Source organism: Cygnus atratus, chromosome 7, assembly GCF_013377495.2.
Source record: "Cygnus atratus isolate AKBS03 ecotype Queensland, Australia chromosome 7, CAtr_DNAZoo_HiC_assembly, whole genome shotgun sequence".
In the NCBI taxonomy this organism is placed as follows: domain Eukaryota; kingdom Metazoa; phylum Chordata; class Aves; order Anseriformes; family Anatidae; genus Cygnus; species Cygnus atratus.
The window spans coordinates 14,920,771-14,941,180 of record NC_066368.1 but is presented as its reverse complement, the minus strand read 5'-3'; the positions used below and the strand labels follow the sequence as shown (position 1 = coordinate 14,941,180).

Below are 20,410 nucleotides of genomic sequence, written 5' to 3'. Positions count from 1 at the left end.
CTTTATTAACACGGCTGACTCAGCTGGGTCCCGCTCCTTGGCGCCGAGCCCAGCCCCGGTCCCTGCCCGGCGCCATCACGCGGGGACCTCGGCCTCCCCCTGCGGCTGCTCCTTGGTCTCCAGCGCCTGGCGCGTGTCCGTCTGCCACTGCTGCACCAGCTCCGTCGGGGTCTTGCCGGCCTGCGAGCGGGGGCACAGGTTGGGGCCGGGGCGGCAGCAAACGGCACGGGCACCCGCGTGCCCCGCGGCGCCCACCTGGTTCCTGGCCATCATGTCGGCCCCGTGCAGGATCAGCATCTTGATGATCTTGTAGCGGCTGAGGCGCGTGGCGTCGTGCAGCGCCGTGTCCCCCTCCTGCGGGACAGCCTGGCTCCGTCTGCGCGCCCACGTCCCCAAGGGGACACGGGGACGGTGCCCACCCCAGCCCCGGCCGTGCCGATGGCAGCACCCCGGGCAGGGATGCGTGACAGCCCTCGGAGGGGGCTCGGCGCTGCCCCCCGTGCTGGCTGCAGGGCCCCGCACTCACCCTGTCCGGGGAGTTGATGTCCGCCCCGCAGTGGATGAGGTGCTCCACGATGTCGGGGTGCCCGGTCCGGGTGGCCACGTGCAGGGGGGTGCTGAGCAGCTGGGGTTCAGGGGAGACACACACCAGAAGGGATCGGCACCCCCCTCCCTGCTGTGCCCCCCAGCACAGCCCCCTCCCCAGGCTCTGCCCCCCTCACCTTGTCCTTCAGGTTGAGGTCTGCCCCGCGGTCCTGCAGCAGCTTCACGGCGTCCAGGTGCCCCCCCCGGCAGGCCCAGTGCACGGCGGTGCAGTCCAGCTGGGCACGCAGAGCCCGCGTCACGGGGGGGGGACACCACCACCCTGTGCCCCCCCCCCAGCCCACGGCCACCTCCGCCCTGGGGACAGCCAGCCCTGCCGCGGGGACCCCCACCCCGCTGCCGCTCGCTCCGGCTGCCTCGTGCCCAGCGGCCGGGGCGTGGGGATGGGGGCAGGACGCGGCCTCACCCGGTCCCTGAAGTCGACGGTGGCCCCGCTGTCCAGCAGCTTCTGCAGGATGTCCGTGTGGCCCTCCAGCGAGGAGCGGTGCAGGGCCGTGCGGTGGAACTGGGGGGGGCGAGGTGCCGCGTTGGTGGCTGGCTTTGCCCCCCCGTGCCCCCCACCACAATCCGAGGCACAACCGGGGACCCTGCGCTACCTCGTCACACGTGTCCGGGGGGCCACCATCCGCCAGGAACTTCTCGATGACGTGGATCTTGCCCTGGACGGCAGCTCGCAGGAAGGTCTCCGGCTCCACGGGACCCTCCTGAGGGCAGGGCAGGGCAGGGCTGGGGCAGCGGGGACGACAGGGGGCCCCGTGTCCTGCTCCTCAAGGGCACCCTGGCTTTTTGGGGAGCCCCTGCACGTACGATCTCCAGGGGCTCCGGCGGCGGCGGGGGCTCGGGGGTGGCCGCCCGCTCCTCCCGGCGCTTGCGGCGCTGCTTGCGCAGCTCGATGAGGCGCTGTATGCTCCCCACGTCGATGATCTCCCGGCGCAGGTCCACCGAGCTCCTCCGCACCCGCTCCTGGCCCTGCGGGGACACGCAGCGCCCCGCTCGTCCCCGCCGTGCCCTCCTGCGCCCCGCTCCCCGCACCCGGCCCTCACCTTGATGGCCTCGATGCCCCTGTGGCGGGGGCCCTGCCGCTTCTCCTCCTCCAGCTCCGGCGTGCTCATGCGCTCCACGGCCGGCGGCTCCCGCGGGCCATCGCCCTTCAGCCTCTGCGGGGACACGGGGGGGCTGCAGAGCCCTGGGTGCGCGGGGCAGCCCCAGCATCCATCCCCGGGCACTGCTGAGGTCCCCGGGATGGCCGGCAGCCCGCGGGACCCACCTTCTCCTCCTCCTCCTCCTCCTCCGCCAGCTTCTGGTCGATGAGCTCCTTGGCCTTTTCCACGTCCAGCTCCATGTCCGCCCCGTGCGCAGCCCCGGGCAGGACGCGGCCTCTCCTCCTCTTCAGCACCACGGGTGTTAGCTCCCGGCGCTGCCGGCGGCTCCGCTGGCGGCGCGGCTTTATGCCGCCGGCCCCTCCGTCCCGCTGCCCAAGGGCACCGACAGCTGTGCCTGCTCCACATGACTGGGGCAGCTTAGCCATGAGCTCACCCTGCCGCTTTCTGGTGCCCCTGGCTCACCTCCTGCGCGCTCTTAAAGCGACCCACGGCCCAGCCAGCCGGCCGCCCGGGACCCCCGCGCTGGGCTGGGGGGACCTGGGGCGCGCAGAGCCCTCAGCGGCGGTCCGGAGGCTGGATGGAGCTGGGCCACGGTGTGCGTTAACCCGCAGGTGCTGAGCCCGTGCCACCCATCCCGGGCAGCCGGGATGCTCGCGGCGGCTCCGCGCTGCTTTGGAGGATGACCTCAGGGCCGGAGCATCCCGAGCGCCACCTGGTCTCCCCGCCGCACGCGGGGCCGGCAGGCAGAGCCCGCAGCTGTTCCCGGTGCCGGGGACATTGCTCAGCCCCCCTGGATTTTGCTTTCCCTTTTTGTAAGATGAGGCCAGCGTGCCCTGTGCTGGGACAGTTAATGCGCTGGGACCTGGCCCCCGGGGACCGGGCTGAGGACAGGGGAGGGACAGACGGGGACACGGCCCCCTCCTGGCCACGGGCAGGTCCCTTGGGTGCCGTGTCCCACGGGTGCCACAGCCTCCGGCTGCGCAAAGGCAGGCACCCATTACACGAGGATGCATGGGGACAGCCCCCGCGTGGCTGAAGGATGAAAAGGCTTTATTGATAAATACACGGACTATGTACAGAGGGGAGACATCTCCGCGCAGCCCCCTGGCAGCGGGATCCCGGTCTCGTGGCCGGGGCTGGCGGGTCACAGCCTCTCCCCGAGGGGCGGCCCCACAGCGGGGCCCCCCGGCACACATCGGTCCCACACCTTCCGCTGCAAATTTGTGCCCGTGCCTCCAGCCCAGCGGGGCCACCGCGGCGCCACGGCCCCGGGGAGGGGAGCCGGTGGCTCTGGCAGGGCTGGGACATCCCTGAGGTGCCCCCGTGCTCCGTCGCAGGAAGGGGCCTCCCCGCCGGAGCTCAGTTCCTGGGCGGCAGGGGCTGGTTGACGATCACCTGCACCACGAAATCCTTCTGGATCTTGGTCTCCTGCAGCCGCGTGCGGTCGGTGAGCAGCTTGCCCGAGAAGAACCAGCGCTGCCAGGCCAGCTCGATGCCCTCCTGCGCCTGCAGCTGCTTCTTCAGCTGCCCGATGGTGTCGCCCATGCTGGCGCTGAGCCGCAGGTCCTTGCCGGTGGAGAGCCGCACCTTGAGGGCGAACTCGCGCCGGGCGCTGGGCAGGGGCTCGGCCGGCTCCGCCGCCTCCTCCTCGCCCCGCTCCAGGATCAGGTTGACGGGGGGCGCCAGGCAGTACACGGGCAGCTGGTACCGGTTGCCCAGCTCGTCGTAGCACTCCGTCAGCGACCCTGGGGACAGCGGGGTGAGCGACTGTGCCCTGTGGGGCGTCCCCGTCACGCCCCCAGGCTCCTGGAACCCCCCCCCCCCCCCGGCTCCGCACCCCGATGTGGGGCGCTCATCCCCGCCGCCCCCCGAGCTGCCACCCCCTCACCGTGGGGCAGGGTGATGCTGGCTCCGTCCAGGATGGCCTGGGCCAGGCTGTGGTCGTTGGCCTCCACGGCGTAGGCGGCCGCCTTCAGGGCGTCCCAGATCTCCTTGCGGCCCTCGAAGGCGGGCGCCGTGTCCCAAAACTCGTCCCGCTTGCTGCGCAGCTGCCCGTCCGTCATCGGGTAGTCGCTCTTCCACTTGGGACGCTCCTTCTTCAGGGGCTCATTGCGGCCTGGGGGGGGGGGGGGCAGCGGCAGCTCGGGGCAGGGGGCCGAAACCCCAAATTCCAGCCCCTACAGCCCGGGGAAGGGCACCCTGCCCCGCAGTCCGGTGGGGACCCCAAACACCACGCACAGCAGCGTCTGTCCCAGCCAGCCCCCAGCACAGCAGCTGCCCCCCAGCAGCTTCCCTCGCCCCCAGCAGGGAGCAGGGCTCTCTCCCGCATGTTTTGGGGCCAGGGGAGGATGGGCCGGGGGCCAGCAGGGTGGCTGCAGGGCCCTTTGAGGCAGAGCAGTATTTATAGCTTGGGGAATTAGCCAGGAAATAAGCCGGTGCGCCGGAGTGGGAAAAGGATTACGGGGGCTGAGCCGCAGCCCCGCTGAGTGGGGGGGGCCACGACTTCTGGGTCCTCTGCCCGCCCGGGGCACGCGGGGCGTTGCTGCGGGCGGTGACAGCACCGTGTGGCACCAGGCCCTGCTGGCCCCGACAGCCCGCCGCACGGACCAGCAGGGCGAGCGCACCGGGATGTCGCCCCAGGCGGTGGCAAAAGCCCATTCCCAGGCTGGCAGCACCCTGCTGCGGCAGGGGACGGGGGTGTCACCACCCACGGGACACCCACGATGGGTGGTGGTGCCGGAGAGACCGCCGCGGGGCGCCGGGCGGGCTGGAGCTGTGGAGCGGCCCCGCGCCAGGCTGCGGCCCCGTGGGAACGGCCCCGTGCTGCCAGCCCCACGGCACGGCCGGAAGCGTGGGGCAGGAAGGAGCTGTTGTCACTCCCAGCTGAGCTGGGGACAATGAGTGACAACAGCTCCTTCCTGCCTCCGCGCCCCACGGGGCGGCCAGCCGGCACCGATCCTGCGGGGGGCGCGGGGGGAAGGTGGGACCCCGGCTGCGCAGGAAGGATGCTGAGCGCCCGCCGTGACCTGTAGGGCGGGGTGATGCCGCCCGTTGCTGCTGGGGACAGCCGCCACCCCCGGGAGAAATCGGTCGGGGTGACGCAAAGCACTACACGACCGACTTCTCCATCCCCTGCTCGCCCAGGACCCAGCGAGCACCCAGGCTGGAGCTGGGCACACGGCACAGGGTCCCCGTGCAGCACAGGGCAGCGCAGGCACCCCGAGGGCTGGGGCAGGGCGCTGAGCATCCCCGAGGAGCGAGGGCAGCCGGCTGCAGCCAGCGCCGCCGATTCGGCAGTCACGGCGCTGGGCCGTTGGGATTTGCAGCGTGGCAGAGCGAGGTCAGGGACAGCACCCGCCCCGGGCACCGGGCGGCACCGGCCTGGAGGACGCGGCGGGGACCGCAGGGCAGGGAGCCACCGGCGCCACGGCTGCTGCTGCAGGTGGCCGGGGCCGGAGAGGAACATCCCCGGCCGGGTGCGAGGGCAGCCAGGTAGACAAGGACACGCGAGGATTAAAGGGCGACGAAGGTCCTCCCGCGTCCCACGGCTCAACCCCGGCGCTGCCACCTTCACCGCCCCGGAGGCGGGCGCGGGCTGGCACGGCAGATAGCAGAGCCTGCTGCAGCCAGGGCAGGGGGCTCCCATGGGGCCGGGTTCTTCTCGGACGAACGGCAGGGCTCCCGGCCCCCCGCTCGGCTTCCAGGAAAGGGAAGAGGCCGGCCCAGGTGAGGAAGCGGGATCCGGGGGCCGCGGGGCCCGAGCTGGCGGCGTGGCCGCCCCACGCCAGCCCTGCCCAGGTAGGCAGGAGCTGAGCCTCTGCTATTTATCGCCGCCGCCCAGCCCGGGCCCAGCCCGTCATCGCCCCGCGCCGCGCTATTCCCGGCCCGTTGTGCAAGCCGGTGCCCGCGGGGGGTACCGGGGGGCCCGGCCGCTCGCTGCGCCCACGCGGGAGCCGACAGGAGCGGGCTGGCAGCCTCACCCCGACGGCACCGGCACCCCCGCGCCAGGGCCGCTCCCAGCGCCGTGCGCCCCGTGGGGGGGTCCCGTGGGGGGTCCCGTGGGGGGGTCCCCAGCATCTCCCGGAGCCCCTGGAGCCCCCCGTGCCCAGCTCGCGGCCCCAGCCGGGACCCGAGGGGACGCGGCGGGGCGGCACAGGGCGACGCCCCCAGCCCGGTCCCACCACGGGGCTCAGCTCCCGGCCCCCGCACCGGGAGCACCCCGCAGCGGCCGGGCGCAGCCCCGCTGCCCGCCGGCGGCAGGTCGCTACGTGCCGGGACGTGCCGGGCCCGGCGCCGCGTCCCCGGCCGCGGGCGGGGGCAGCCGCACACCGCGCCCCGTCCCGGCACGGCCCCGGGGAGCCTCCGGTTGCAGCTCCCGGCGCCCCCCCGCGTCCCCCCCGACGCCGGCACGGGGCAGCAGGGGCAGCGGAGCCCCCCCTGCGCCCCGCCGCTCCCCGGAGGCTGCCCGCGGACACCGGCAGCGCCCCCCCGGCGCACGCCGGGGCGCCCGTTCCCGGCCGGCGCCGCCCGGCCCCGACGGGGCGCACGGGGCGGGAGCGCTGCGGGGCCCGCTCCCGGCCGCCCGCCGCGCCCCGGGCCCGGCTCCTCAACCGGGGCGGCACCGGAGCGCTGCGGAAAACCCGCCCCCGGTGGCGGCGGGGCGGCCCCGCCGCGGGGACGCCGGCACCGGAGCCGCCCCGGGGGCACGGCGCGGCGCCCCCCGCCCCCCCCGGCGCCGCTCACCTGCTCTCTTGCGGGGGTTCCCGGCGGCGGGCCGCTCCCGGCGCTGCCGCCCCACGCAGCCGCCCATGGCGGGGCTCGACGGCGGCGGCGGCGGGGCGGGCGGCTCGGCATGGGGCCGGGCCGGCTCCGCGCTGCGCCCGTACCCGCGGGGCCCCGGCGCCGCGCAGCCGCCTCCGCCCGGCTCTGAGCGCCGGGGCCGCCCCGCCGCCGGACCCCCCCCACCCCCCGCCGCGGCCCGCCCCGCCCCCACAGGTGCGCGCGTGCCCGCCCCGCCGCCGGCAGCGGCACCGCCCTCGTGCGCGAAGCCGTCCTCCCGCCGCGCGTGGCCCTCCCGCGCCGCCGTACTCCTGGCGGAAGAAGGGCGGGCGGGGCGGGGCCGAGCGGCGCGCGGGTCGGAGCGCGCGTGCGCCGAGGCTCGCTGACGGGAGGGGAGGGGAGGGGAGGGGAGGGGGAGGGGGAGGGGGATAGGGATAGGGAGGCCGCGCGTGCGCGCGGCGGGAGCGGCGCCGGCCGCCGGGCTGGGTGCGGGTGTCATGGCGGCGGCCGCGGGCGGGGCGGGCGCCGAGCGGCTCGGGGGCCTCGTCCGGGACGCGGCGGGCGGGCAGCAGGACGGGCCCGCCGCCGAGGTGGCGGCAGGTACCGGGCCGGGGGGCGGCGGGGCCGGGCCGGGCCGCGGGGGGGGAGGGGGTTGAGGGGGTTGGGGGGGGGGCCGCGGGCAGGGCCTGGGCTGGGGGCTGGGGGCTGGGCCTGGGGCTGGGCCTCAGGGAGCGGGGCAGGGCCGGGGGCTGGCGGAGGGCGGCCTGGAGCTGGGGGCGAGCCGTGGCCTTGGGATGGCGGCGGGGACACGGGCGGGGGCAGCCACGGGGCGCGGGCAGCCCCGGGGTGCTGAGCAACAGGGGCCGGGGGCCGCGGGTAACGGAGCCGCACCGCGGGGGGGTGCCCGTGGGAGGCTGGGAAGCGGCACCTGGGGACGAAGGGTCGGGGTCTGCGGGGGGCAGCAGCACGGGAAGGGGCACGGGGCGAGGCGGGGCTGGTGGGGGCTGGGGTGGAAGCAGAGCTGCGGGGGCTGCGGGGTCAGGATTTCGTAGGGCCGGTCGGGAGCGTGGTGCGGGACTGAAGGCGTGCGGCGTAGCAGCGGTGCCAGGGCTGGTCTGCATCAGGGAGCGGGAGCTCGGGCCGTGGGGGTGGGTGAGCTGACAGGAGCACGAGGCTCGTGCTGCCCTTTCTGCGGGTTCTCCTCTTCCGGCAGGGCTTTAGGCGTTTGCTTTCCTGGGGCGATTTTCCGTCCGCTTGGAGCAGCCGTTTGGTGACTTGGTTGCGTCAAGGAATGTGTAGCTGCGGGAGGGCGGCTTTTTAAGGATAAGGCGGCGCGTTTGTGTTTGTAGGCAGCGGCTTTGGCACGCTGTGGAAAGGGTTTGAGAGAGCAGGGAAGGGCTCCGTAGGCTGCGTTGCAGAGAGGAGCGGCTCGTGGACCCCTCCCGAGATGCTCGGCTGCGAACTGACCGTTGGCGGAAAATGGAGGGAAATTGGAGGAGGTGAAAGGACACTAACCCATGGGACATCGAAGAGACCGCAAAAGAGTTGCGCAAAGCCCCTGACATATTTGTGATGGGGCGGAAAACACAGCGGCAAGGGAAGACAACCTTACAGTTGCTGTTGTCATCCGTGGTCACGTTACAGCAGTGCCCGGAGAAAGCTTTGTCTCCTCACAGCCACACGCAGAGGGGTCCCCAGCTCCCGCCAGCCGTATGGCACTTGTGACAAACCGACCTGGACGAGCCAGCGCCTCGGGCCCCTCTGACCTCGCGCAGAACCGCACATCGGGGAGTATTAGATTGCATCACGTATACTTGAGCGAAAGGGGAGGTTTTTCTAACCTCGTGGCCCCTGTGCAGTTGTTGGAGGAGGCACAGTGAGCTGCTCGCGCGTGCTGCCGAGCGCTGGCTGACGCGTCACGTAGGGAGAAGGACCTCGGTGCTGTCACGGGCAGCTCGGGCTGCACAGGTGTCAGAGGAGGCTGAGTTTGTTGGTATTAAAAGGCAGGCGGGGGGAAGGCGCTGTGACAGGGATCCGTCGCGCGCTCCCCGTGGGGTGGAATACCGGGCTCAGGTTTTAAGGGAGAGGGGGAGAGAGGAGCAACAGAAAGTGTGCGGAAACGGTGCCTGGGATGGCGTGGGGGACGGGAGGGGAGGTGTCAGGGAGGGCACAGGTCCCTGCGAGCCGGCAGGGGTGGCGCCGCCGGGGCTGGCGCGGTCACCTCGTGAGAGGCAAAGCCCTGCGGCCCCCTGCTCCCCGAGACCGGGCCGAGCCCGCTGGCTGCGGCAGAGCGAGGGGCTCCTGACCGCAGGAGCGTTAACAGCTGGCTGTGGCCAGATCTCGCGCTTCGCTCTTTCCTGTTGAGGTCACGGGCAGCTGCGTGGGGGTGCCGCTTTGAAAACGCAGAGCGGCTCGCTGCTCGGACCTCCCGCGGGGTGGTCGGGGGGAGAGGCGCGAGCACCGCCCCGTGCCGCCTGAGGTACGGCTTAGTGGGCTGGGCAGAGCAGCACCGTGCCTCGTGCCCGAGCACAAGGCACGCACAGAGCCTTCGCACGCGGCGGTTGTGGGTGGCAGGAGAGGAGAACCCGCCCTTCCCCAGGGCTCCCGTAGGACGCAGCCAGCCCTTTCCAAAGCCTCCCGGGGAGCGACTCTTCCCCCGGTTCGGCTGCAGGAACGTTGAGGCAGGAGGTGAGTGAAGCAACCTGGCCGGGGCGTCTGAGTCAGAGCTGGAAATAGGCTCCAGGAGTCCCGGCGCTGCCTTACTCCCGCCACAAAACCATATTTCTCCATGCCCTCCATCCTGCAGGGAGTTTGTGCAGGTGCTGCTCAGCGCAGAGCTGGGGCAGCCGGGCGTTCAGTAGCGCCGTGCCTAAGGGACGGTCTGGGAGTCCCTGGCTCACTCTCTTTACCTCTTTTCTCCAGGGGTGAAAGACGGAAGCTGGACTGTGCTGCAGCTCGTGGAGGCGCTGGGGTAAGGAGAGCCTTATACGCACTGTACCTCGTGTGAGGGGACTGCGGGGACGCCCCCACAAGGAGGAGAAGCGTGCGTGCTGCCGGCTCGAGCAGGGCAGGCTGGCTTCAGCACTGCTGGGCAGCAGGCGTGCCGTCTGCTCGCCGCACGGGGCCCCATCGGTGCCCTCGCAGGACAGGGGAGCCATTTGGGGACGGACAGGGCCGGGGCAGCCCACGAGGCCCCCCCGGCACGGTGGGAAGGTGTCGTGGCAGGCAGCGAGCCCCAGAACGCGTCGCAGCCGAGACGGCTCCTGCTGGGGACAGCGTGGCCGGGGAGGAGGAGGAGGAATCGGCTCCCCCCGCGTGCCGTCGGGCAGGGCCGTGCCCGGCGAGCGGCGCCGTCGGGTCGGTAACGCGCTCGCTCGGGGCGTGCCCCCTGCCCGCTGGGGGTCCCCGCTCACAAGGGCCCTCTTGGGTTTTCGCCGTGCGTGGGCCAGGTCCTGCTTGGAGAACACGGATCCTCGGACGCGAGGGCGAGGCATCCAGCTGCTGTCACAGGTCCTGCTCGAGTGTCGCTCCCTGCTCCAGGAGAAGGAGGGTAAGCGCTGCTCTGGGCCCCGCGGTGGCTGCTGGCAGGCTGGGGGCGCTCAGAGCCTGCCCTGCGCTTGGCGAGGGGTTGCTTTAGCACCGCGGCAGCTCTGCGTGTGTCCCTGGAGAGTCAAAGTCCGACGAGGACGCGGGGCCTCGCGCCGCAGCCTGTTTGCCACCCTCCCGACGCGACTCGGGTGGCTCCCTCAATGCGCCGGGGCCTGGCAGGGGCCTGGCGCTGCAGCCGGTGCCCCCGGCAGCGTGTGGCTGTTGCGTACCCGGGCGTGCTCAGCGCCGCGTGGGAAGCCTCGGGGACGCATCTGCGCGTCGAAATCCCCGGGTGGCGATTCGCTGCAGGAAAGCCGTCGCTCGCAAAGCGAGTCACGCCGCAGCCCTCGGGCTGCCCGGGTTAACCCTGGGGGACCCCTGTCGCCTGGGGAGGAGGGGAGGTCAGCCTGAGGATGAGAGCGGAGGAGGGGACCGGGGTAGGAGAGGAAGATGCCCCACTCGTGGAGGCAAGGAGAAGGTTTGGCTGCGTTAAAGGCCTCAGGGCGGCTGGTTGGCGGCAGGGAAACCCGGTTAAGCGCTGCCGGGCTTGGAGTTGGACTGGGGGCCTTGCTGGTGGGTGGCTGAACCCACGCCTGCAGGCTGGCGGCGGGGCAGGGGAGCAGTTAGTAGGCGAGGCAGAGGACAGGAAGGGTGGAGTTGGAACGTGCCGGGCCCCGTGTAAGTCTCAGACTGGTGCTGGGCGGGGCAGAGGGAGAACGCGCTCCGAGCTGCCGGTGTAGCTGGGGTCAGGTGTGGTGACTGCGACGGCGATGGGTTAGCTCTGCAGGAGCGGAAGGAGCTGGGGAGGTTCAGGGGGAAGGCCTGGCGGGATCAGGGGAGCACGCCAGGTTAGAACCAAGTCTCCAGCAGCTGTCACCTCCGCCGGGAGGGGAGCTGCTGCGGCACCGCGGCCAGCCCGTCTCCCCTCGTGGCCCTCCTCACGCAGTCCATTTCTCAGGCGCTGCGTCAGGCTGCCTGCCGGGGGGGTGACTTTCTGCAGCAGCTGTGGGCGCAGGATGCTGCCGGCCGGCTCTTCCAGTCTGCTTCCTGCTGCCGCTCCCCAGGGCCGGGCTGTGCAGGCGCCCGCGGCCGTGACTCAGGCCCCAGGAACGTGTTGTGGAGCTGAGCGCGGGGGGGGCCGGGGCTCCCGCCCCACCCCGTGACATCCTGCGGCCTCGGCCAAGCGGGCGGCTGCCGCTTCCCTGCCCGTGGCTGCAGCCGCGTGGCCGGACGGGCCGGGGCAAGCGCCTCTCGGGTGGCTGCAGCACCTCCCGAGGCGGGTGCTGCCCCGCTGCGGCCGCTTGTGGGTCCCTCACGGGGAGGGTGACGGTGTCAGCACGCAGGGGGCGCACCCAGCAGTGGCGCTTCGTCCCTTTTACCGGCGCGAGACGTTCTCGCTGTTCACCCGGCAGCTCCTTCCGGGGTTAACGCGCGCCGGTGTCTGTTTCTGACAGTGCTGCACCTGGTCCTGTTCTATGAGAACCGGCTGCAAGACCATCACCTCGTGATCCCCTCGGTGCTCCAGGGACTCCGTGCGCTGGTGAGCTTGTGTCCCCCCGGCCCTCGGCACGAGCGTGGCTCCGGGGCGGCGCTGGGGGGGTGCAGCTCCTGGGTGCGAGTTGAAGCAGCGTGTCGGGCAGAGACCGGCTGGGCCGCCAGCTCCTGCCCCGCAGCGTCGCCCTGCCTCCTCCTGCTCCTGCTGTGCCCCTCGCAGGGGCGTGGAGAATGCCATGAATTTCTGCCCCGTGCTGGCACTGGGGCAAGGACACCCTGCCTACCCTGGGGGCAGCACGGATGACGGGTGTCCTGTCCTTCCTCCTCCGTGAGGGTGACAAGCTCCCCCCAGGGTAGGAGGGAGAGGGTCCTGCGAGTACAGAGTCATCGTTGCTATTGCTTTTCTCTTCCTGTTCCCAGAGCATGTGTGAGGTACTAGCCCCAGGGCTAGCAGTATCCGTGCTCAAAGCCATCTTCCAGGAGGTGCACGTGCAGGTGAGCAGTGTGATTTCCTTCCTCCTGTTCTCTGTGTGTGTCTGGGGACAGCCTGCCTGCTTTAGGGCCGAGCACCTTCAGCGGCAGCGCAGCGTAGCACATCCTCCGGCAGCAGCGCGGCGCTCCTGCAGAGCTCAGGCAGCGTGGCTCGCCGCAGCGCGAGAGGCAGAAGGCAGCTGAGATTCCTGTTTGGCCCTTGTCCTCTCCTGTATCAGCCCTAGGGGGATTATTTCCTTTTTTCTGTTCTCCAGGCAGTGTTTAGGTGGCTCCAGCTCCCAAATTCTCCTCCGTCTTAAGACAGTTTATGCTGGAAGGCCTTGGGCAGCATAAGTGGCCCAGGCGTGATTGTGGTAGTGTCCATTTAGTGATGGACGCGGTCGCGTTCAGGTGCAGTCGCACAAGCGTGTGCACGCCCTGCATGTGGTACGTGGGACCCGCATGCCGCTGAGCTGCGGGGGCGCTGCCCGCTTCTCAAGGGCACGCGTGCGCCCCTGGGTGGGGGGTAGCAGTGCTGCCCTGTACGGAGGCTTGTTTTGATTCCTCTGCTCCTCCCTCCAGTCCCTGCTGCAGCTGGACCGCCACACAGTCTACAGCATCATCACCAACTTCATGGTCACCAGGGAGGAAGGTGAGGGCAGATGCCAGAACCGCTCCGGGGCTGTTCGGGCTGGGGACGTGGCTTGCTTTCTCCTGCTCCGAGGGCTCTGTGGCACTGCTTGAGGAGAGCTGGACGGGCCGTGGGACTGGGGAAGCTGGGCTGATTTCGTGCCGCGTTGGTGAGGTCTCGTGTCCTGCACCTTCTTTCTGCAGAGCTGAAGGGCCTGGGTGCTGACTTCACCTTTGGCTTCATCCAGGTGATGGATGGCGAGAAGGATCCCCGCAACCTGCTGGTGGCCTTCCAGATCGTGCGCGATCTCATTGCCAAGAACTATGCCCTGGGTGAGCCTGGGCCTGCTTTGCAGAGCCAATCGAGGGACGTAATCGCTTCTCTTTGAACCGTTGGAGGGATGGCTCCTGGGTCCGAGCAGGGCTGGGTTGTCCCTGACGTGATTTAGGAGCTGTGGAGCCGACCCGTCACGGGTGCTGGGCGTAGCTGCTGTGCCTCCCTTGCTCAGCGTCTCTGCTAACACCGTCCCCTCCCCGCAGGTCCCTTTGTGGAGGAGCTGTTTGAAGTGACGTCCTGCTACTTCCCCATTGATTTTACTCCAGTGAGTGAGTCTGCCCCGTGCCATAACCCCTTCCTTCTGGTGTTTTCCCAGGGTCTCATGTCCCCTCCAGGGATTGGGAGGAGAGGATGGGCAAGAGTCTGAGCTGGGCAGTGCTGTGCTGCCAGCTGCGGTACCCAGGCCAGTGCCAAGCTGGCTGTAGAGACTGGCCTTGCTGCTGCCTTGCTGGAGACGAGGTGACGCAGGCTTGGCTGCTGTTTCACGACCTGCTCTCTTCTTCCAGCCCCCCAACGACCCTCATGGCATCCAGAGAGAAGACCTGATCCTAAGCCTTCGGGCTGTCCTGGCCTCCACGCCCCAGTTTGCTGAGGTAGGTGGCTCCTCGGGTTCCCGAGCACCGTGCCTGAGCACAGGCTGCATTTCCGACTTCTGCAGCTCCCAGAGCGGCTCTGCGGGAAGGGAACAACTGGGAGCAGGAGCCTGTTGGCAGCCCTTGTGTCCTGCCTGTCGCTGGGGCTGGGCGTGGGGAGGGTGGCACCCTGGGAAGGGGCTGCCTGTTGCATGTCTCTCTCTAGCTCTGCTCTTCCGGCAGAGGACGAGCTTGCAGCCCTGCAGGGCCAGGGACAATGTGGCACGGAGCGGGTTGTCTTAACCGCCTCTTTCTGTAGTTCCTGCTCCCTCTGCTCATTGAGAAGATGGACTCAGACCTGCAAAGTGCCAAGCTCGACTCCCTGCAGACTCTGGTAAGGAGGGATCCCCCAGTGCCTTCAGCCCACAGCTGGCCTGTGCCAGCAGTAGCTCCTCTCCTGTGTCTGACAGCCGAAGACTCTCCCTTGCAGAGCCCGGTCCACATTTTCCTGTCTCAGAGTGTCCCTGCTCTGTGTGCTACTGGTCCTGAGTTCTCTCTGATCCTTTCTCCTGGCTCCCTCTTGCAGACTGCCTGTTGTGCCATCTACGGGCAGAAGGAGCTGCAGGAATTCCTCCCCAGCCTCTGGTCATCCCTGCGCAGGGAGGTGAGTACTGCGGGGCCCCTAACAAAGGCAGTCCGCAAGGGCCCCGTATCTCCTCCCAGCCCCCACCAGTGGCCTCGGACGGCCCAGCTGAAAAACAGGGATGGGGGGACAGGCCACCCCTCGGGGCTTGCGGGGTGTGTTGTTTGAAGCATGGCTTCCTGCGTGCTGGGGCCTGAGCCCTTCAGCCCCGTGTTGGGAACGTGAAGCCTGCGGCTGGGGCCAGCACTGCGCGTAGCTCATCCCGCGGCCTCTCCTGCAGGTGTTCCAGACAGCCAGCGAGAAGGTTGAGGCAGAGTGCCTGACCGCGCTGCACGCCCTCTCCGCCTGCCTCTCCCGCTCCGTGCTCAGCTCAGACGCCGAGGACCTCCTGGACTCCTTCCTCAGCAGCGTCCTGCAAGGTAGCTGGCAGGGAGACCTACCCTGCCCTGAGCAGCCAGGCCTGCGGGCGCTGCCAGGCCTGCAAGCAGCCTCCTAGCCAGAGGAGGTCTGCCCTCATGTTCTCTTTGAAGCCTGTTCCTTCTCTTTCTGGGTCTCGCACCTAGCGTTGGCTTCTGAGGGAATTCTCTCGAGGGAATTGGCTGTAGGAGGGAGGAGGAGAGGGTACAGTAGGAAATGCAAATTGGATCGAGTTGCTTGCCTCGCAGCTGGGACCGGGGAGTCCAAAGCTGTGCTGCGTGCCTGGAACCGGAGGCAGCAGCTCTGCCAAGGAGGCCGCGCTGCAGCTCAGAGCCGTGCCCCAGCAGCGTGTCCCAGCCCAGCTACCAGCTGCGCCCCGCACGCGAGGCAGAGGCAGTCCTGCCGGCGTGGCTGACGCCCGGCCTATCTCAGATTGCAGGCACCATCTGTGCGAGCCCGACATGAAGCTGGTGTGGCCGAGTGCCAAACTCCTGCAGGCAGCAGCGGGCGCCTCCCTCCGCACCTACCAGCGCCTCACCCACAGCGTGCTGCCCCTGCTGCTGGAGCAGTACACCAAGCACTCGCAGGTGAGGGACGCCCCGGGCGCAGGGGTCACGCGCAGTAGGGCTGAACGCACCCGGTTGCTCTGCCCGGCTCGGTGGGAATAGGGTGGGTGGGCGTCAGTTGAAATGGGTGTCCTTCCCTGGCTGTGGGTGGCACCCCCTGTTCACCCTCTGGCCTCCTGGCACTGGGCCGAGACGTAGCTGGGTCCCAGCGGTCACGGTGAGCTGGGTTATGCCTTTGTGTCCCTGCAGAGCAGCCAGAGGAGGACAATCTTGGAAATGCTGCTGGGCTTCCTGGAGCTGCAGCGGAAGTGGGGACATGTGGAAGAAGGTGAGGCTCGCCGGTCCCTCCGGAGGTACCCACGTACCCCCGCTGTGTCCCTGGCACTGCCCTCACCTTCCCCTACCCTGACGGAGAACAAAAGCTCATTGACTTGGGCAGCTGCTTGTGCAGCCCACCTGCCTGTGCCAGGGATCCCGTGGGGGTGGGTGGGTGTGAGCTGACAGGGAAAAGAGTCTGCCCCGGGAAGAGTCTGTCCAGTGCCGTGGGGGTGGCTTTGCTGTGACGGCCGGATGACCACAGTGACTCCGCCTGTGCCTCTGTCTCCAGATGAGAGTGCGCTGCTGTCCCTCCGAGCCCCAGTTTGCTCTGTGGTGTTCTCAGCGTTGACGGACCCCAGTGTGCAGCTGCAGCTGGTTGGGATCAGGGCGCTGACCGTCCTGGGCTCCCTGCGAGGTTGGTGCCGCACTTCTGGGGCGGCAGGGGGAGGTGTCACCCCGTTCTGGGAGCCGTGGTGCACGTGGCTGCTGGGGCACCCTGGCTGGCCGCCTGTGCTGCACGTAGGCACACGGGAGCAGTGGCAGCACTTCTTACCCAGGCTGTGATCTCTAGGGACGCTCGGTTTCTCTCTTGCCTGTTCATATTGGGTATCTCCGGAGTCTGCGTACTGCAGCATTGCGAATAGCCTGGACAAGGGGGGAGGGTGCTGGCCAGAACGCCAGGATCTTCTTTGCCTTTGGCCAAGGGCGTGATTCCTCTGCGGCTCTTGTTCCAGGCTTCCTGTCTCCCTCTGACCTGGAGCTGGTTGTGGATCACCTCATCCGGCTCGCTCTGCACGAGGAGGATTCCCAGAGCAGGTGAGGGCTGCGCTCCAGTCACCCACGCTCTGGGAGGAGGAACAGAACTCGTCTTTGCTGCAGAGAGGGGCGGTGGAGGCACGCGTGTAAAAGCAAAGGGTTAAACCAGTAGTTTGTGGTCTGAAAATTAGGAAGCCTGGGCCTGCAATGCAGGGGGCTCTGCGCTGCTAGCCGGTAGCATGAAAAAGGCAGGTTGCTGAGAAATGGCTTTCTGGAGGCACCTTCTGGCCCAGACCGTTGCAGGTGGTGTACAAGCAGCTCAGGGTTTGCATTGCTTACGTTACCCCCCTCTGTTCTCTTCCCTCCTGGCAGCGAAGCGGCGATGGAGGCAGCTGGATCTCTGGCCCCCATCTACCCAGCGGTTTTCTCCGGGCGCATGGTGCCCAGGCTCGGGGAGGAGCTGCGGTCAGGTAGGGGTGGTGGTGGGAAGGGAACGACTTCTGGTGTTGGGGTGAAGCCGTGAGGCCGTGCCGCATGGCACAGGTCCGTCCATGGCTGGCCTTGTCGTGAAATTCCCAGCACAAGTGCTGTGGTGCTGGCACGGGGAGGGCTGTGTCTAGGGATTGCAGCTGGGATTGCCCTCGAGGAGCTGCCCGGCCGCGGTCTGGGCAGGGAGCCTTGGGCTTGGCTCGGGGTGGTCCTTCCGAGCTTCTGCACCCCATCTACCCCGGCACAGGCTGGGCCCTGAATGTCCTTGGGCTAGGGAGCCTGGGTGCCACCCTAACGCCCCTCTGAGGTGTGCGTTCCCTTCAGAGCGGGACGAGGAGAGGTCCCTGGACCTCCGCTCTCTGCGGCAGCGCTGCCTGCAGGCCCTGGCAGCTGTGTCCACACACACCAGCATCGTGAGGGAGACCGTCCCCGTCCTGCTGCAGCATCTCCGGAAGGTGCAGAAAGGTAACGCAGCGGGCGGCTCTGCACAGCGCGGCCGGGCAGGAGCTGGGTTTCTTGCTCCTGGTGGCTGCCCTGGGACGCTGCTGGCACCGAGGGGGGGGGGCGGGTGCAGCGGCTGCGCGGCGTGACGGCGACCGTGCCCCGCAGGGAGCGAGGCCGGCAGCGCCCAAGAGGTGGTCTCCGCGTGCCAGAGCCTGCACCGCGTGGCCCTGCGGTGCCAGCAGGACGCGGAGGGCTGCTGGTACTTCCACCAGGCGGCGGTGCCCTGTCTGCTGGCCGTGGCCGTGCTGGCTGCCACGCGAGGTAGGCGCGGCGCTGGAGCCCCGGCGGGGGCGGCAGCGGCTCCCTGGGGCCCTGCGGAGCGCTGCTGCTGCCACCCGCCGGCAGGCGCGGGCACCGCGGGCCCTGCTGCCCCCTGCCAGAGGCAGAGCTGCGGTGGGCAGCGCCACGTCCCTTTCCCCCTGCTGTCTGCAGAGAGCGCCCACCCGCTCCTGGGCAAGGCGCTGCTGGAGGAGGACGTGCTGGCTGCCATGGTCCCCGTGATCAGCGCTGCCACCACCCACCTTAGCCCTGAGTGAGTAGCGCTGGCGTGGGACACGGGGCAGGCTGCGTTCCCCTCTGCTGCTCCACGGGGGGGGTCCTGTGCCTCCGGGGAGTTCTCTGGTGATGCTCCCAGAGCAGCACATTGCAATGTCTCCTTCCTCCTAGGCGGGCTGCCCAGAGCGTGTCTCACGTGGTGCCCCTCTTCCTGGATGGAGAGGTTTCCTTCCTGCCCCAGAACAGTTTCCCTTGCTCCTTCCAGCCCTTTGCGGTGCGTCGGGGGCTGGGGCTGGGGCACTGAACAGGGGCAGGAAGTGAGGGTGTGGGCACAGGCTGCCGGCAGGGACCGTGGTTGATGTGGGCGCTGTTTTTCCCCCACAGGAGGGGGAGTGCTTGGAGGCACAGAGACGCCTGGTCGCCCTCCTCATGGCCTTCGTTTGCTCCTTGCCTCGCAACGTAAGTTGGTGGGGAGAAGGGTCCTGGTTGAGCACCATCCTGTCCCGATCCACAGCAAGCTCCACGGGCAGAGGAAGGGAGCAGCTGCGGACCCAGGCTGTGACACGCTCTGTCTCTCTCTCAGGTGGCAATCCCTCAGCAGGAGCGGTTGCTCCGGGAGCTGCTGGCGCTGAGCTGCTCCTGCAACTGCCCCTTCACGGCCACCACGGCCGCCAAGTGCTTCGCGGGGCTGGTGAACAAGCACCCAGCGGGTAAGGGTGCTGGGCAGGGTGTGCGGGTCCCTGCACAGTGGTGGCAGGGAAATGGCTCAGCCTGTCCCCTCTGTGTCCCCAGGGCAGCAGCTGGATGAGATCCTGCAGCTTGCAGTGAACAGGATGGAGCCTGGCCTTGCAGAGGGGCCCCGCCGAGTGCAGGCGCTCACCCTGCTGCTCTGGGTAAGGCCTGCCCTGCGCGTGGGAGAGGGCTCCCCCCTCCAAGGGGCAGCGTGGTGCTGACTCTGCTCTGCCTGCACAGGTGACCAAAGCCCTGGTGATGCGCTACCACCCCCTGAGCTCCCACCTGACGGACAAGGTGGGCACCAGTGAGGCTGGGTGCTCCTGGAGGAGCCCGCCTGCTCCCCCCGTGCCCCTGGCTGCGGGCACCCCGTCTCAGCGCTCTCTCTCTCGCAGCTGCTGGGCCTGCTGGGCGACGTGGAGCTGGGCCCCGCTGCGGCCGATGGCTTCTCCCTGCTCATGGCCGAGTCCCCGGACGTGCTGCACAAGGGCTGCCACGCCGACGTGCGCATCATGTTCCGCCAGCGCTTCTTCACTGACAACGTGCCCAAGCTGGTGCAGGGCTTCCACGGGGCTGGCCCCGGTGAGAGCTGGCCCCAGCCCCGCCACCCAGTGCCCCCTTACCCCGGGGGTCTGAGCCAGCGTCCTCTCCTTCCTGCCCGTAACCGTCTCTGCCCTCCGCAGACGTGAAGGCCAACTACCTGAAGGGGCTGTCCCACGTGCTCAACCACCTTCCCAAGCCCGTGCTGGTGACAGAGCTGCCCACGGTGAGAGCCGGCCCCAGCGGGGGGACCGTGGCAGTGCACAGACCGCACAGCTGGGAGCCGCTCACGTCTCCTGTGTCCTCCCCCCCCCCCCGCAGCTGCTTTCCCTCCTGCTTGAGGCCTTGTCCTGCTCGGACCGCGTGGTGCAGCTCTCCACCCTGAGCTGCCTCCAGCCGCTGCTGCTCGAAGCTCCCCAGATCATGAGCCTTCACGTCGACACGCTGGTCACCAAGTTCCTCAGCCTCACCTCCAGCCCCGCCATGGTGGGTGCACCCCTCTCCTACACCGCGCTCCCCGTTCCTGCGCCCCTGTCCCCTCCGTCCCCTCACCCCTGTCTGTTGCAGGCTGTCCGCATCGCTGCCCTGCGCTGCGCCCACGCGCTCACCAGCCTGCCCACAATAGTGGTAAGTGCTCCTGCAGAGCCCGCTGCCTGCCCCTGCGGCTGTGCAGGGGGCTCCCAGGCCTCCTGGGGGGCACCCAGCACCCCGGCACCCTCACTAAGAGCAGTCTCTCTCCTACAGCTGCTCCCCTACAAGGCCAGAGTGATCCGGGCGCTGGCCAAGCCTTTGGATGACAAGAAGAGGCTGGTGCGGAAGGAGGCGGTAGCAGCACGGGGGGAATGGTAAGCGGGTGCTGCTGGAGCTGGGAAGGAGCTGGGGTGTCGGGGACGTGGCTCAGCGCCGTCTCTGTCCCCTCAGGTTCCTGGTGGGGAGCCCGGGCAGGTGAGCGCCCCGCATCCCCCCCCCCGTGCTGGCTGACAATCTGACGGGGATGCTGCTGCCCTGCCAAGCCATGCAACTGACGCCACGGGCGCAGCCTCCCTCGGAGCTGGTACTGCCTGGAGCGTGGGGGCCAGCAGACAGCGACACCGCGGCACCCCCCCCATCTTCCCTGCGCCCGCAGGAGGGAAGGACTTGTGCTGCTTGTGGCTTGCCTGCAGCCAGGGACAGTGCTGGACAGACTCGCCCTGCGTGAAGGGAGAGGGCAGGCCTGTGCACACGGGTGCGGTGTGCAGCAGCCCCTCTGCAGGAGGAATAAACATCTGTTTTGGTAACGCTGTGAGGGATCTCAGCGCAGCCCGGGCTGGGACTCCAGTGCCCTTCCCAGCCATTGCACAGCTAAAGGTGCTGGGTGCAGGCCCTTGCTCCTC

At 69.4% G+C, this 20,410-nt stretch overlaps 3 protein-coding genes across 10 annotated transcripts; 1 reads left to right on the top strand and 2 right to left on the bottom strand.

Annotated features, from left to right (window-relative positions):
* Positions 1-27: 27 nt before the first annotated feature.
* Positions 28-1,945, bottom strand: ANKRD2 (ankyrin repeat domain 2). Its single transcript, XM_035545056.1, has 9 exons — positions 1,871-1,945; positions 1,647-1,760; positions 1,411-1,572; positions 1,200-1,307; positions 1,010-1,108; positions 723-821; positions 527-625; positions 256-354; positions 28-180 (listed from the first exon to the last, which is right to left on the bottom strand). The coding sequence occupies exons 1-9, from the start codon at positions 1,943-1,945 to the stop codon at positions 76-78; spliced, it is 960 nt and encodes a 319-aa protein (XP_035400949.1). The 3' UTR covers positions 28-75.
* A 794-nt stretch (positions 1,946-2,739) lies between these two features.
* Positions 2,740-6,600, bottom strand: UBTD1 (ubiquitin domain containing 1). The gene is made up of 3 exons (XM_035544784.2): positions 6,450-6,600; positions 3,595-3,822; positions 2,740-3,451 (listed from the first exon to the last, which is right to left on the bottom strand). The coding sequence occupies exons 1-3, from the start codon at positions 6,514-6,516 to the stop codon at positions 3,066-3,068; spliced, it is 681 nt and encodes a 226-aa protein (XP_035400677.1). The 5' UTR covers positions 6,517-6,600; the 3' UTR covers positions 2,740-3,065.
* A 384-nt stretch (positions 6,601-6,984) lies between these two features.
* MMS19 (MMS19 homolog, cytosolic iron-sulfur assembly component) lies at positions 6,985-20,314 on the top strand. Of its 8 annotated transcripts, none has more exons than XM_035544832.2 (31): positions 6,987-7,085; positions 9,408-9,456; positions 9,935-10,035; positions 11,528-11,613; positions 11,988-12,062; positions 12,621-12,690; positions 12,873-13,001; positions 13,209-13,270; positions 13,512-13,598; positions 13,897-13,971; positions 14,164-14,241; positions 14,501-14,639; positions 15,070-15,224; positions 15,453-15,531; positions 15,811-15,936; positions 16,256-16,337; positions 16,650-16,747; positions 17,091-17,231; positions 17,376-17,531; positions 17,703-17,802; positions 17,937-18,039; positions 18,150-18,224; positions 18,349-18,475; positions 18,558-18,658; positions 18,738-18,794; positions 18,893-19,079; positions 19,181-19,263; positions 19,359-19,523; positions 19,605-19,664; positions 19,782-19,882; positions 19,959-20,314. In XM_035544832.2, the coding sequence occupies exons 5-31, from the start codon at positions 11,991-11,993 to the stop codon at positions 19,984-19,986; spliced, it is 2,736 nt and encodes a 911-aa protein (XP_035400725.1). In that variant the 5' UTR covers positions 6,987-7,085; positions 9,408-9,456; positions 9,935-10,035; positions 11,528-11,613; positions 11,988-11,990; the 3' UTR covers positions 19,987-20,314. The 8 variants fall into 8 exon arrangements, with proteins under 8 accessions (XP_035400758.1, XP_035400725.1, XP_050568039.1 ...); XM_050712082.1 differs by lacking the exon at positions 6,987-7,085 and adding an exon at positions 7,265-7,361; XM_035544821.2 differs by lacking the exon at positions 6,987-7,085 and adding an exon at positions 8,845-9,173.
* Positions 20,315-20,410: the final 96 nt, after the last annotated feature.